A 15,828-nucleotide genomic window follows, 5' to 3' on the forward strand; every position below is an offset into this window, starting at 1 on the left:
TAAAACGGAGTTTAAATGTATTTGGCTAAGGTGTATGTAAACTTCCGACTTCAACTGTATATATATATACAAATGAATGTGATATGAGGCTCTGACTTACCAATTTATTGTACAATGTATACACATTTTAGTTTGTTAGTGTCATTTGGTGGTTAGAAGCATGGCACGGAAGAACTCTGGTTGGCGTCTGGCTTTCTTGATACACTGGCTCGATTCAATGTATCGCCGAAGACCAGCACTATAGAGCGCTTGAAATTTAAAAGCAATTTCCTATTGAGCCGACATACACCAGAAAATAATAGAGCCCTAGCTCACCTGTTATGTCTGGTCCCACTCAGTTAATCTTCTATCAGATTAATGCTGTGGGAATGAAATCCCAGAGTCAACAGAAGACCAAACAGCAACAGGAATCAGAAACGGCGCACACAAACTGTCTGGTAGAAGAGTTGAAATGGGAGAAAGAAGACACTACAGTTTATCAATGTTTGTGCTTTTTTAATAATACCATTATCTCTATGAGGTCATAGTTTGGTTTGTTATACAATGGATTTAAAGGAAATTAAAAGACAAAAATGAAAATATCCCACCAATGGTAAACAGTACTGTTCTTTAGAGTGGCGTTCCTCCCCCAATGAAAAGATGGGTAGGAGAGCTTAGAGGTCACTGATAGAATCCCTATACATACTTACAACACAAAACACACACCGTCGCAGGCTCGTACACACACACACACACACACACACACACACACACACACACACACACACACACACACACACACACACACACACACACACACACACACACACACACACACACACACACACACACACACACACACACACACACACACACACACACACAGGACAGAAAGTCAAAACGATGGAGCTAGAGAAGATAGATTTCCATTAATCCTCACAAAATACGATTTTATTTCACAAAGTCTTTTTATTCCATTTTTAAGTTCCTTATCCTTTGCTGGGAAAATCCGTTGTTGATTTTTTTACTGATTTGAAAAAGTTGATATACAGCTAGCTGTACAGTCCTCCAAGGTGGTTTATCTCATTCCTCTTCGACACTCAAACCTTATAGTCAGAGATTTAACACAACAAAAAAACACTCGAGGAACAGTTTAATTGTGACATTGAAGCACAACAATCCCATACATTCAGACATTTCTGAAGGGAGCAAATGAAATGCTTGTGGCAAAAGACAAGTACTGGGCTATGTAGACTCCACAAGCCATTAACGGCATCACTCCTCTCCCATACATGTTTCACGCCAGAGTACCAATCTCTGTCTGTCATTCCTTACTTTCTATGTTTTAATCCATCTATCTCTTTTCTGCTGTGACACATTCCATCCACATTCTGTATATGAGCTCACAACATTTGAGGTCCATGGTTCTATGAGTTGTGTGTTAGAACATTCCAGGCCCTGGGCTGAACCCCATGTCCATGTCCATGCCACGCGACCTCATCTGCCCCCCCATCATCATCATCGTCGTCTGCTGGGGGGGGACGCCCATGCCTTGCAGAGACATCATCATGTTGGGCGACCCCCCAGGCCCAGGGTGGTTGTAGAGTACTCCCCTCTCCTTTCCCTGCATCATGCCCGCTGGACCCCCCTGTGACATCATCCGGTGCTGAGGTCCCATCATGCCCTGACCCATGAACCCTGGGGGCCCATGTGGCCGCATAGGATTATGGGAAGGGTTTCCCATGGGCATATCCTGGGGGCCCATAGTGCCTCCCGGCCCCCCGGGCATCCCCCCCAGCCCCTGCATGGGCATGCCCATCCTTGGGGGGCCCTCCCCCATCATCCCCTGCATCATTCCCTGCATGTGTGGAGGTTTCCCCCCTGGGCCGGGGCCATCTCCTCCTCCCCTAGGGAAATAGGACAGCGTCTGGCTGGGCTTGTCTGATGGGATGATCCTGGACAGGTCAAACTCTGGCATACCGGACGCTCCGGTTCGCATCACCTCATGCAGGTCTGCATCACTGAACTCTCCGTGCATGTTGAACTGTGGTCCTCCAGGGTTGTTGGGCCTACCTCCGTCGCCTCCACCTCCAGGAGGCATGTTCCCCATCCGACTCCCCATGGGACCCCCTTCTCCCTGGAAGCCCATGGGGTGTCCTGGGAAGCCCTGGGGCACAGGGCCGTTGTGGGGGGAGTAGGCGCCCTGCTGGGAGGGGGACTGGGGGAGGGGGTAGCCCTGCCCTCGGTGGGGGTAGCCCATGCGCCCCTGGGGCATCATCTGGGGGTTGCCCATGCCTTGGTCCTGGGGGTTGGGATGCATCATCATGCCATGAGGCATCATGCCCGGGCCAGGGCCCATGTTGGGGGGGTTTGGGGAGGGCATCTGCTGGGGCATGCCGTGGGAGAGAGGCTGTGAGCCCATGGGGGTCATACCCAGGGGACTGAGGACAGGCATGGGGCCAGAGGAGCCGGGGCCCATCATACGAGGAGGACCTTGGTGGTGGTTCATTCCCATACCTACAGAGGGCCACAGAGAGAGAGAGGGACATTAGTGCACAGACAGCATGTTATAATTTAATTCCTCTTCAATCAAGTCGAGCTAACCATAAAGTCAAAGCTCTAAGAAAAAGTGTTACAAAATACATAAATTAAATCTCAAAATACTTATTTATTTACAAGATATTTGAATGCGGTATAACATGACATCTAAGCATGTCTCTGTCCACTCACCGTTGTTGTTCATGGAGGGCAGGTTCGGGGAGCGAGCAGGGGGCGAGTCGTCGTCTGAGCTCGCCACGGTCTTGATGGCGTCATGGTAGAGGGGGGTGGAGCTGGGCATGGCGAACTTGGACATGCGTGACATCATGATGGAGAGGGGGTTCTGTGATAGCGTAGGTTCGGGGGGTAGGGAGTAAGGGCTGCCGGTCGGGGCGCTTCCTGGACCCCCCTGGAGGGGCATGGAGCCAGACTGGGCTCCTGACGAGGGGGGTGCCGAGAGGGGGCCATTACCACCTGTGGAGAGGTTAGAGATATAAAAGTAAACTCTTTACATGAGTCCTATTCATTAAGTAGCAAAAAATACCCTGGTTTACCCTGGTTACTTTGAAAGAAGGGACATTGTGTCAAACACATTTCAGGTTGACATACAATACATGTCAATTGTAAATAATGACATGAATTAATTTAGATACAATGAAGTTACATGACCACAAGGGGGAGCAATTTACCTGAAATGGGGAAATGTTTTCTGCTTAGGGAAAATGTGTTTACATGGATGAGAATGATGCTTTCAATTGACTTATTGACTTATAAATAATTTGATTTGAAGCTGATGGAGACAAATTCTATCCTGTACTCCCAGATATACAACAGAGGTCTGTTTAGACTGCCTGGACAACAGACAGAGTGCTGCAGGAGGAGGGACGTTACAAAACAGCCCTCTATTCAAGACATGTCATCTTCACCCAATCATGCATCTCCATCAGGTAGTAAGTATAAAAAAAAACTCTCAAAATGAATATTATCTCTGTCTTGAAATCAACATTAGTAATGTTGTTCATCACAGCATGTAAGAGATAGATGTGAGAGCGAGAAGAGAGCAGTGGAGGGAGAAAGTAGAGAAATCCAGAAAAGTACTGTACCTTGCTCCATATTTCCCATCATGTTAGGTGAGGTCATACTGAGGGGGGTTTTACCCCCTTGCTGCTGAGGGATTCCTGGGCTGGGCATGGGGGGTTTTGGGGAAGAGGCCCACCCTGGAGAAGGGTTGGGGAGGGACGGGGACCTCATATTTACAGGGGAGGCACCAGCAGACCCCATCATAGAGTGGGGAGACTTCATGGGAGCCGAGTTGGCAGTGTTAGGGGGGCCATTGGGTCCCGGAGGGCCGGAGAGCATACCAGCCAGCTGGGAGGGGGTCTGGGGGGACTTGAGGTTCCCAGAGGGAGAGCCCATCATGGGGGACTGCACCTGCCTCAAAGGAGGGGACTTGAGGGGGTTAATACTGGGTGAGCTGCCCCCTCCTGGCTGGATGATCAGCTCTGCAGGCTTACGTCCCCTCTGGCCCTGGGGGGGTCCGGCGGAGGGCGGGTGGTGGTTGAGGCGGCCATTGCCCCCCGTAGGGGTGGTCCTGTGCTCCGGGCCAGCATAGGCCTGTTCTCCATGAGGGCCTCTCATACCGCCAGGACCACCAGGGAAGGGTCGTGCGGGTCCCATGGGGAAGTCCCCTGGCTGGGGCTGGTCTGTGAAGTGCATCTGCCTTCCCTGGGGCCCCATGTTGTCCATTGGATGCCCTCTCATTCTCATCATCTCATCTGGGCTCATGTTCATAGGCCCCTCTCGTAGTTGGGGGTTCCCATGGGGGCCCATGCCAAACTCAGGGCCCATGTCCCGGCTCCCCATCACAGCCAGTCTGGAAGAGGGGCTCATGGGGCCCTCGCCGGGCATCCTGGGAAACATCATCCCGCCCCCGTTGCCTGGCTCCATGCCGCCTCTTTGGTGTCCCATCATCCTCTGCATCTCCATCATCATCTGCGGAGGAAGGCCCGGTCCCTTGTCGCCCCCCATGCCCTGGTGAAACATGGCCTCTTGGACTGACTGGGGGTTGGGGAAGCGCTCTCCCCGCACCCCTGGACCTCCGAACATACCCCCTGGACCTCCTGGGAACCCCCGGCCGTCCCCCATCCTCGGGGGCATGTCTTCAGGCCAGCCCATCCCAGGCCTGGGGGGTCCCTCCATGTCAGGGTTCATCATGCCCTGGGGGAACCCAGGCATCCTCTGCATGTGAGGAAGCATCCCTCTGGGGCCCATGGCAATGCGATCGTGATAGTGCTCTGGTGGCCCTCCCGGCCCCCCTGGAACCCACACCTCTCCGGGGCCCATCTGGTAGGGTGGTGGGGGCCCTCGCATCATGCCGCGCGGCCCGTGGGGGTGCATCATCATGTCGGGAGGAAGTGGGCGGTGATGCATTTCCTGTTTTCTCTTCTTCTCCTCGTAGAACTCCTGCTGCAGCTTCAGCCAGGCCACCTGCTCCGGGGTCATGTGATCTCCGTCCCCACACCCTCCAGGACCCATCATGTGCCCCAGCTCATCTGGGAAAGGGGGCATGTCTCTGGGGTGACCATGTGAGGGGCCAAATGGGGTTCCCTGGGGTCGGGACCCTCCCGAACCCCCTGGTGGACCTAGGCTCTGGGATTGGGCCATCATGGCCTGGAGAGGGCCCTGCTCCGGCCTCCTGGGCCCCCCATCGGGCATGCCGTCGTGGGACTGGGGGAGTCCCCCAATAGGACCGGGTGGCGGTGGGGCATCGCGGTCATCAGGGAAGAGCATGCGCTGGATGTCTCGCAGGGTCTGGAGGGAGCGCTGGCGGTGCTCTAGCTGTTCCTGGGACAGGCCCTCTGTGTTGGCCTCCATGTTGAGAAGTTCCTGGGCCAGTTGCTGCTGTTGCTGCTGGGGAGTCAGACCAGGCTGACCCATCCCTATGGGCCCCAGCCCTCCTCCTTCACCAGGCTGAGGGGGGTTCAGAGGAGGCATGCCCTGCTCAGACTGGGGCTGGCACCCAGGGGTCTGGTCACCTGGACCCATGGTATTACCAGGGCTGCTGCCATGGAGGTTCTTGGGGTCCATGTCTGCTGAGGAGGCCCCATCCTGGGTGAGTGAACCAGGCTTTACCCCCTGGGGAGGGGCCTGGGGTGGCGCTTGATCAGTCAGGCCAGGTTTAGACCCTGTCTGGTGGTTCTTGTCTGAGGAATGAGATGAGGACTGCTGGGAGGGCTTGGAGTCACCTCGGAGGAGTCCTGCCTGATCGTTCTAAAACAGAGAAAGGAAAAAGCAATAAAGGCAGGGGGATAAGAAATTAGGTTTGCGTAAATGAGGGTTTGTAAATCAAGTATTTATCAAAGCTGACTCTTTGCCAAGTTATGCCAAGTTCCATGTCTAGTCATCACATCATGGCAGTGTGTGCGTGTGTTCTTACCAGGGGTGGGAGGGGGATCTTGTCCTTGCTGTTGGAGATGTTTCTCATGTGGAAGTTGATGATGTTTTCTGAGTGGCCTGTTAGAACAGCATCAGCAGCCCTGAGGAACAGAGACCAGACAGTCACATTTGTGTCTGTGTCTGTGGCAGCAGAATGAGGGCAGTGTTAGCAAAGGGCATGAAGGAAATGCCGCGGTCGACAGACTAAACAAACAGTTTCACACACATCTTCCACTTTACATCCACAACTTTCATCTCCTATTCCGTACAGAGGACAGTGTAAAATCGGAGACAACTGAAACAAGAACACACTTTCAGGCAAGCACACTGAAAACAAAGCATAACTGCAGGCGAGCATGTTAGGAGAGCTAGATTTCTGGATTTTATATCTCCACTCCTTTCTCAGGTGTGTGTGGTCTATCCAAACCAAGCTCAGAATAACCTGGTGTGTGGAGGGAACACGTCACACACTGCAACTACAATGACTACAGCTCAATCACTAACATATCATGGGATATTAGGACCATTAACATGGTTTCCCTGCGATCTCCCTTACTTGTTGGCCATCTCTGTAGTGAAGACGTAAACCACTTTAGACCCAGCCTTCTGACCACCCGCCGACTCCGACGCTGCGCCCTGGCCTCCTAGTGCATTGTGGGAGGGTGTGGAGGAGCGGCTGAGTCCGGCGTTGGGGGGAGGATGGGAGTTGGAGTCCTGGGGCTTCACGTCACTGGAGTTACAGTCTGGGGAGGGACAGAGGATCATGTTACTGTAGTTTACAGTAGCAGGTGGAAATGGGGATGACGGAAGGACAGACACTCACTGAAGAATCCTTTGTCGTCCTCATCACTCTCTCCTCCAGAACACCAGTCAGCTCCACTGTAGGGCTGCCTCCTCTCAGCCACACACATCCTCTTCACCCTGTTACTGTCTGTATACACACACAGTCAGTGTGTAACCGTGTGTGTCGCATGTACTTATACAGTTACAGCTGAGCTCTCTATCAATAATACACAAACACACGCCCTCCCCCTCCTTTATCAGAGCGCAGTCCTCTCCACCAGACTCCCAGGAGGAGAGAGACAGCAGCATATCAAGTCAGTGTGTGACCATAATGACACGCTTTCAGGGGCCTGCTGATGTTTCTACAGCCACAACACCACATGTTCACACAGACAACATAGACACGTAACATGCCCATGAACTTCAGCAGCTATTGTGTCAGAGAGGCAAGATGTAAGCACTTTAGTTTCATGGAAATGGGAGCTTAGAAAGTGGAAGGAAGGTTAGGATTTGTAAAAAGTACACTACTTAATACCACTTGACATATTTGACCACTATTTAGAGTGCAGTGTACTACTCACCCTTGTCGTCGCTGGTGGGCGTGGCTGTGCCTGGCTGCTGCTCGTTGTAGGACTCCACTGAGGTGCTCCTCTCCCTCTTCACCTTGACCTTTGTCCCCTGTCCCCCAGAGTTCAGGCCCTGGCCGTTCTTCAGACCCCCCATACCTCCTGGACCCACCCCTGACATGCCGCCCTGCTGGGAGCCCTTACCACCCACTGTCTTGGGGTCGCATGGCGAGGCCTGTGATTGGCTGCCGGCGCTTCCTGGTTTGCTCTGATTGGGAAGTTTGGAGTCCATCTGGGCGGCGCCACCGGAGGGGGACATGACTGGAGGGGAGCGCACCATTACCTCTGGCTTGGGTTTAGGACTGAGAGAGGTAGGGAGAGGGAAGAAGTGCTTATCAATGACATAGCCTTGGTGTGTGTGTGTGTGTGTGTGTGTGTGTGTGTGTGTGTGTGTGTGTGTGTGTGTGTGTGTGTGTGTGTGTGTGTGTGTGTGTGTGTGTGTGTGTGTGTGTGTGTGTGTGTGTGTGTGTGTGTGTGTGTGTGTGGGTGTGTGTGTGTGTGTGTGGGTGGACATATTTAACTATACTTGTAGTGACCAGAAGTCCCCAGAAGAATAGTAAACAAAAAATTACCAACTGGGGACATTTTGTTAGTAACGACAAGGTCAAATGCTATTTCTAGGGGGTTTAGGGTTAAGGTTAGAATTAGGTTTAGGAGCTAGGGTTGGTTTTCGGGTTAAAGTTAGGGTAAGGGGTTAGGGAAAATAGGATTTTGAATGGGACTGAATTGTGTCCCCACAAGGTTAGTCTCTTTGTCCTTTTACTTCCCCACTATGACACAAATGCTACCAGGGACACAGAGGGAACAGGCTGAAGCCTGGGGCTAGAGTTAACGTGTGCCCAGTAAACAGACTCCTTGACTAGGGGAGGCTCAGCTGTAAGAGGCCAGAGAGTCAGACGGCTGGCTTGGAGTGAACCAGACTGACCTCTTGTCCCATCAACCCCTCCCAATCTCCCCTCACTCCCCTCTTTCCACTGCCGGGAAGGGAGACTGACAAAATAGTTCAAATCACACACACACACAAATGTGCATGCAGACACACACTCACTCACTCACTCGGCAGCTCTGTTTGTATGGAGGTGCCCGAATATGAACCGACTAAAACAGTGGGCCTACTGTGTCCAGGATTTACGCTGTGGGAAATCCCCCAGCCTACCATGATCCATCATTATAGCTGCTAACCACTGCTGTACAGTTAGAGTATAGGAGCAGACAGAGGGAAGGGAAACACACTTTTCTCACTGGCAAATACTGCTGTAGGAATAATCCCAGCCAGAGTCTTATATTTGGCTCTGATCCCAAGAGGAGAGGCAGAGCAGGGCGTCTGCTTCTGAATGGCCATGAGTAAAGTACAGTTCAGGAGAACAGGAACAGTCCAACTGGCAGAGATCACTATACCACACCCTAAATGACAGACACATTCAGCCAGACAGGAGAGAGAGAGCGGAGAGAGAGAGCGGAGAGAGAGAGAGAGAGACAGAGAGAGACAGAGAGAGACAGAGAGAGACAGAGAGAGAGACAGAGAGAGAGACAGACAGAGAGAGAGAGACAGAGAGAGAGAGAGAGAGAGAGAGAGAGAGAGAGAGAGAGAGAGAGAGAGAGAGAGAGAGAGAGAGAGAGAGAGAGAGAGAGAGAGAGAGAGAGAGATGAGAGAGAGAAGACTGGCAAGGGTTTGGCAGGGCAGAAGCTGGTTTCCAGTGGCTCCAGAAACATGAGTCAGCAGAAAGAACATTCAAACACAGTGTACTCCCTGACTTAAGGACACACATTATTACTACCACTACCACCACCACCCCCCCACCACCACCACTATACACACACACACAGTACACTTGCTCTCCCTCACCTCTGTGTGTTGGTGGATGGGGAGTTCTTCAGTCTGTTGTGATGAATGGAGGGGGCTCCCAGCACCACAGAGCAGGGTGGGGTGATGAGCTGGTGGGGGCTGCCTGTGTGTGGGTGAGGGGCTTTCCCTCTGCCGTTCCCTCGGCCACCCGAACCAGGAGCACTGTTCCCGATATTCCCAAGATTCCCCCGGCCGTCCTTGGCCTCCTCTCGTTCTTTCTTCCCTCGCTCTTTCTTGCTGAAATGTGTCGCTGCCGTCCCTCCTGCCACGGCAGGCCTCTCCTCCTGGACCTCCAACATGCTCTGTGTGTGTGTTTGTTTTAATAAGTGTGTGTATGTGAGAGAGAGAGAGAGTGCTTCTGTATGAGGAAGAGAGTGTGTTTGTGCCTGAGGTTTCCCCAAGGGGCTCTCACAGCCCTTGGGCACTCTGTGGAGAGAAAACAGAAGATAATAATTAGACAGAAATGTTAGAGAAACATGAGAACACCTTTACAACAACTTATTGATGTCTCATGGTCATTGGTTCTAACATGTTTGTAAAGAATTCCGTTGTGTATCATCCTATCTGGTAGAAGTGGTGGGAGTCCCTGAATGTGGTTGACTGGAGAAACCAACAGAATACTAATGGAAGCTCCACTAACTGAGCACTCAATTATGACTGGATTCCTACGGACGAGTCCATACATGTTCTTATACTGTGTGTGTGTGTTCTCTATGTTGCAGCAGTGTGTATGTGTTCTACGTTGCAGCAGTGTGTGTTTTCTGCCCCTCTGGTAATGACATGAGAATGGGCAGTGAGCAGCACAGTCAGATCATACTGTCATCCTGCAAATATTTAGGAACTCCTCCAAAAACACTCAAATACTGTAACCGGCTCCAGAGATCTCCTGCAGGGAGGGAGAAAGAGTGAGAGGGAGCGAGAGAGAGAGCGAGCGATGCTGGGACTGGAACAGACCAACACACTGCTAACTGCTCCTACACGGGCTAACTAGAAACACTACTGTACAGGCTTGCACACGCGAGTCAGTGTGTAACCAGGGTCAAACCAGTCTCTACTAGGTTGAGCCCCATCCCCCCCAGTTTTACTTGCTTGTCCCTATATAATAAAAAGCTAAAAAGTTCAAACTATTGAGTGAGAGGTTGGCTTTTGAGTGACAGAGTGACTGTCAACACAATGGAGAGGGTGCACATTGGTGTGTAGGGGGGCTACGGAAAGCCACTGGGCGGTTAGGTATGACTCCTTCGGGTATCCATAAAAGCAGGGAACAAAATTATTCTCATCCCTGTGGTAGGCTAAGTGTAAGTCGCTCTGGATAAGAGCGTCTGCTAAATGACTTAAATGTAAAATGTAAATGTAAGTGAAAAACGTCATACGCCGCCGCCTGTAATATTTTATTTTGATTTATAAGTGTGGGGTCAAGTCTACCGTTGAAGCTGCTTGCTCAACTCTGCCTCGTGCGCCACAACTACAGAGTTTAGTTAGCGTCTTAGCTAGCTGTAAAAAGTGTTATTGTTATTAGCCTTAGTTAGCTGTAAAAAGTGTTAGTGTTATTAGCCTTAGTTAGCTGTAAAAAGTGTTAGTGTTATTAGCCTTAGCTAGCTGTAAAAAATTGTTAGTGTTATTAGCCTTAGCTAGCTGTAAAAAGTGTTAATGTTATTAGCCTTAGCTAGCTGTAAAAATGTTTAGTTTTATTAGCCTTAGCTAGCTCGAACCAGTTAATCTGCCACGGTGGATATCAGAAATTGGAGAAAGAGAGCGATGAGCAGAAACATCAAACCACCGAGGCCGCCACCAAGCCCAGCAGCGATGATCAGTGGTATAAAGTACTTAAGTAAAAACACTTTAAAGTACTAGTTAAGTCTTTTTTTGTTTGTTGGTATCTGTACTTTATATTTAGTTCACTACATTCCTAAAGAAACAAATGTACTGTTGGGTGAAACATTATTAATGCTTAACAGGACAGGTCCAATTCACACACTTATCAAGATCCCTGGTCATCTTTACGGAATCTGATCTGGCGGACTCACTAGACACACATGCTTTGTTTGTAAATGATGTCCGAGTGTTGGAGTGTGCCCCTGGCTATTTGTACATTTAAAAAATTTAAAAATGGTGCCATCTTATTTGCTTAATATAAGGAATTTGAAATGATTTACACTAACTTGATACTTAAGTATATTTTTGCAATTACATTTACTTTTGATATTTAAGTATATTTAAAACCAAATAGTTTTAGCCTTTTACTCAAGTAGTATTTTACTGGTATCTTTACTTTTACTCAAGTATGACAATTGGGTACTTTTCCACTACGTGCAATGATGCTGCCGAGCTCAGCTAGCTCCGTGTGCAGAGCCTACCCACCCTTCCACAAGTGCCGCCAGGATAATGGCTCAACCTCCAACTGTTCCTGTTGATCTTGGAATAGAGGAGCCGAGCCAGCCCAGGTTAGCCTAGGATCCTACCCTAGCAGCAGGTTCTGTCCAAAAACGTACGTTGTTTGGATTAGTTGGATCTCCATTGGCCTTTTATTTACTGTGTTTGTTTACTGTTAATGGAACTAGCCTAAATATAGATTGTGTCATGCCTTTAATCGATCTGATATTTTGTTTACTAGGCCTACTACTGTGTATTACGTTATACCGAGGGACTGATTGGAAGGGATCCTAGTGTATTGAGTCCTTTCCAATCGTGCAGTGTTGGCTGAGCACTAGAATAGCTAAACTTACTCTCTTCACTTTCCCTGGTGTAGCTAGTTATACTTACATCAGTCTTTCACTAGCGCTGCACAGTGCACACACACACAGCAGGACCTGTCAATCACCCTCTCCCTACAATCACACACTAACGAGACACTAATTGGGCCTCTTGCTGACACTGCTGTCACAGAACGCACATGCAGCAGCCACCACACACACAGCAGAAACCACACCCACAAAGGAGCCACCACACACAAACAGCAGAAGCCACACACACACACAAAAGAATGCACACTCCCACACACAGCAGAAACCACACGCACAGCAGAAACCACACACACACACACACAAACACACAGCAGAAACCAAACGCACAGCAGAAACCACACACACATACACACATCAGAAACCACACCACACACACACACAGCAGAAAACACACACACACACACAAACAGAAACAACTCACACACACACACACAGCAGAAACAACACACACAGCAGAAACAAAACGCACAGCAGAAACCACACACAAATACACACATCAGAAACCACACCACACACACACACAGCAGAAAACACACACACACACACACACAGAAACAGCAGACACACACACACACACAGCAGAAACAACACACACACACACACACAGCAGAAACAACACACACAGCAGAAACAACACACACACACATACACAGCAGAAACAACACACACACACACACCCACACAGCAGAAACAACACAAACACAAACACACAAAAGAATCCACACACTCACACACACAGCAGAAACACACACACACACAAAAGAATCCACTCACTCACACACACAGCAGAAACCACACACACACAAACACACAACAGAAACCAAACACACAGCAGAAACCACACACACACAGCAGAAACCACACACACACAGCAGAAAACACACACACATAAACAGCAGAAACAAAGAGCAAAAACCACACACACACACAGACACTGCAGAAACAACACACACATACACACACACACACAGCAGAAACAACACACACACACACACACAGCAGAAACAACACACACACACACACACACAGCACAAACACACACACACCACACACACACACAGCAGAAACACACACACACACACACACAGCAGAAACAACACACACAGCAGAAACACACACACACACACACACACACACACAAAAGAATCCACACACACACACAAAATAATCCACAAACTCACACACACAGCAGAAACCACACACACACAGCAGAAACCACACACACACACACACAGCAAAAACCACACACACAAACACACAGCAGAACCCCCACACACACACACAGCAGAAACCACACACACACACACAGCAGAAACCACACACACACACACACACAACAGAAACCACACACACACACAACAGAAACCACACACACACACATCAGAAACCCCCCCTACAAACACACACACAGCAGACACCACACACACACACACACACACACAGCATAAACCACACACACACACCACACAGCAGAAACCACACACACACACACACATAGCAGAAACCACACACTGAGCAGAAACCACACACACACACACACAGCAAAAACCACACACACACAGCAGAAACCACACACACAGCAGAAACCACTAACTCACACAGCAGAAACCACACACTCACACAGCAGAAACCACACACACACACAGCAGAAACCACACACACACACAGCAGAAACCACACACACAAATGCAGCAGACACCACACACACACAGCAGAAACCACACACACAGCAGAAACCAAACACACACACAGCAGAAACCATACACACACACACACAGCAGAAACTACACACACACACACACAGCAGAAACCACACACACACACACAGCAGAAACCACACACACACACAGCAGAAACCACACACACACACACACACAGCAGAAACCACACACACACACACACAGCAGAAACCACACACACACACACAGCAGAAACCACACACACACACACCCACACAGCAGAAACCACACACACACACACAGCAGAAACCACACACACACACACAGCAGAAACCACACACACACACACACAGCAGAAACCTCACACACACACACACAGCAGAAACCTCACACACACACACAGCAGAAACCACACACACACACAGCAGAAACCACACACACACACACACAGCAGAACCCACACACACACACACACCAGAACCCCCCCACACACACACCAGAAACGGACCCTACACACACACACAGCAGAAACCACACACAGACACACACACACACACACACATCAGAACCACACACACACACACAGCAGAAACCACACACACACACACACACGCAGAAACCACACACACACACACACACACAGCAGAAACCACAAACACACACAGCAGGAACCACACACACACACACAGCAGAAACCAAACACACACACACACAGCAGAAACTAAAAACACACACACACAGCAGAAACCACACACACACACACAGCAGAAACCACACACACACAGCAGAAACCACACACACACTTAGCAGAACCCACACACACACACACACACCAGAACCCCCCCACACACACACCAGAAACGCCCCCTACACACACACACAGCAGACACCACACACACACACAGCATAAACCACACACACACACACACAGCAGAAACCACACACAGACACACACACTCACATCAGAACCACACACACACACAGCAGAAACCACATACACACACACACACACAGAGCAGAAACCACACACACACACAGCAATAACCACACACACACACAGCTAAAACCACACACACACAGCAGAAACCACACGCACACACAGCAGAAATCACACACACACACACAGCAGAAAAAACACACACACAGCAGAAACCACACACTCACAAAGCAGAAACCACACACACACAAAGCAGAAACCACACACACACACACAGCAGAAACCACACACACACACACAGCAGAAACCACACACACACAGCAGAAACCAAACACACAAACACAGCAGAAACCACACACACACACAAAAGAATCCACACACACACACAAAAGAATCTACAAACACACACACAGCAGAAACCACACACACACAGCAGAAACCACACACACACACAAAAGAATCCACACACACACACAAAAGAATCCACAAACACACACACAGCAGAAACCACACACACACAGCAGAGACCACACACACACACGCACAGCAGAAACCACACACACAGCAGAAACCACACACACACACATCAGAGCCACACACACACACAGCAGAAACCACACACAGAGCAGAAACCACACACACACACACACACACACACACACACACAGCAAAAACCACACACACACACACAGCAGAAACCACACACACACACACACACAGCAGAAACCACACACACAAATGCAGCAGACACCACACACACACACACACACAGCAGAAACCACACACACACACACACAGCAGAAACACACACACACACAGCAGAAACCACACACACACACACACACAGCAGAAACCACACACACACACACAGCAGAAACCACACACACACACAGCAGAAACCACACACACACACACACACACACACACACACACACACAGCAGAAACCTCACACACACACACACAGCAGAAACCTCACACACACACACAGCAGAAACCACACACACACACAGCAGAAACCACACACACACACACAGCAGAACCCACACACACACACACACACCAGAACCCCCCCACACACACACCAGAAACCCCCCCACACACACACACAAACAGACACCACACACACACACACAGCAGAAACCACACACAGACACACACACACACACACACATCAGAACCACACACACACACACAGCAGAAACCACACACACACACACACAGCAGAAACCACACACACACACACACACACACACACAGCAG

General features: G+C 49.9%; 1 protein-coding gene across 5 annotated transcripts in view; it reads right to left on the minus strand.

Annotated features, from left to right (window-relative positions):
• Positions 1-474: 474 nt before the first annotated feature.
• The window catches only part of LOC139546460 (B-cell CLL/lymphoma 9 protein-like), a 32,289-nt gene continuing 16,935 nt past the window's right edge, over positions 475-15,828 (minus strand). For all 5 annotated transcript variants that reach the window (XM_071354860.1, XM_071354856.1, XM_071354858.1 and 2 more), the window contains 8 exons: positions 9,208-9,633; positions 7,317-7,663; positions 6,776-6,883; positions 6,509-6,695; positions 5,954-6,053; positions 3,621-5,787; positions 2,710-2,991; positions 475-2,496 (listed from right to left, as the gene is read on the minus strand). In XM_071354860.1, coding sequence (XP_071210961.1) covers positions 1,421-2,496; positions 2,710-2,991; positions 3,621-5,787; positions 5,954-6,053; positions 6,509-6,695; positions 6,776-6,883; positions 7,317-7,663; positions 9,208-9,506 — 4,566 coding nt within the window. In that variant the 5' untranslated portion in view covers positions 9,507-9,633 and the 3' untranslated portion in view covers positions 475-1,420. The remainder of the gene's footprint in view (positions 2,497-2,709; positions 2,992-3,620; positions 5,788-5,953; positions 6,054-6,508; positions 6,696-6,775; positions 6,884-7,316; positions 7,664-9,207; positions 9,634-15,828) is intronic.

The sequence above is a fragment of the Salvelinus alpinus genome, chromosome 20, assembly GCF_045679555.1.
Source record: "Salvelinus alpinus chromosome 20, SLU_Salpinus.1, whole genome shotgun sequence".
NCBI lineage: Eukaryota > Metazoa > Chordata > Actinopteri > Salmoniformes > Salmonidae > Salvelinus > Salvelinus alpinus.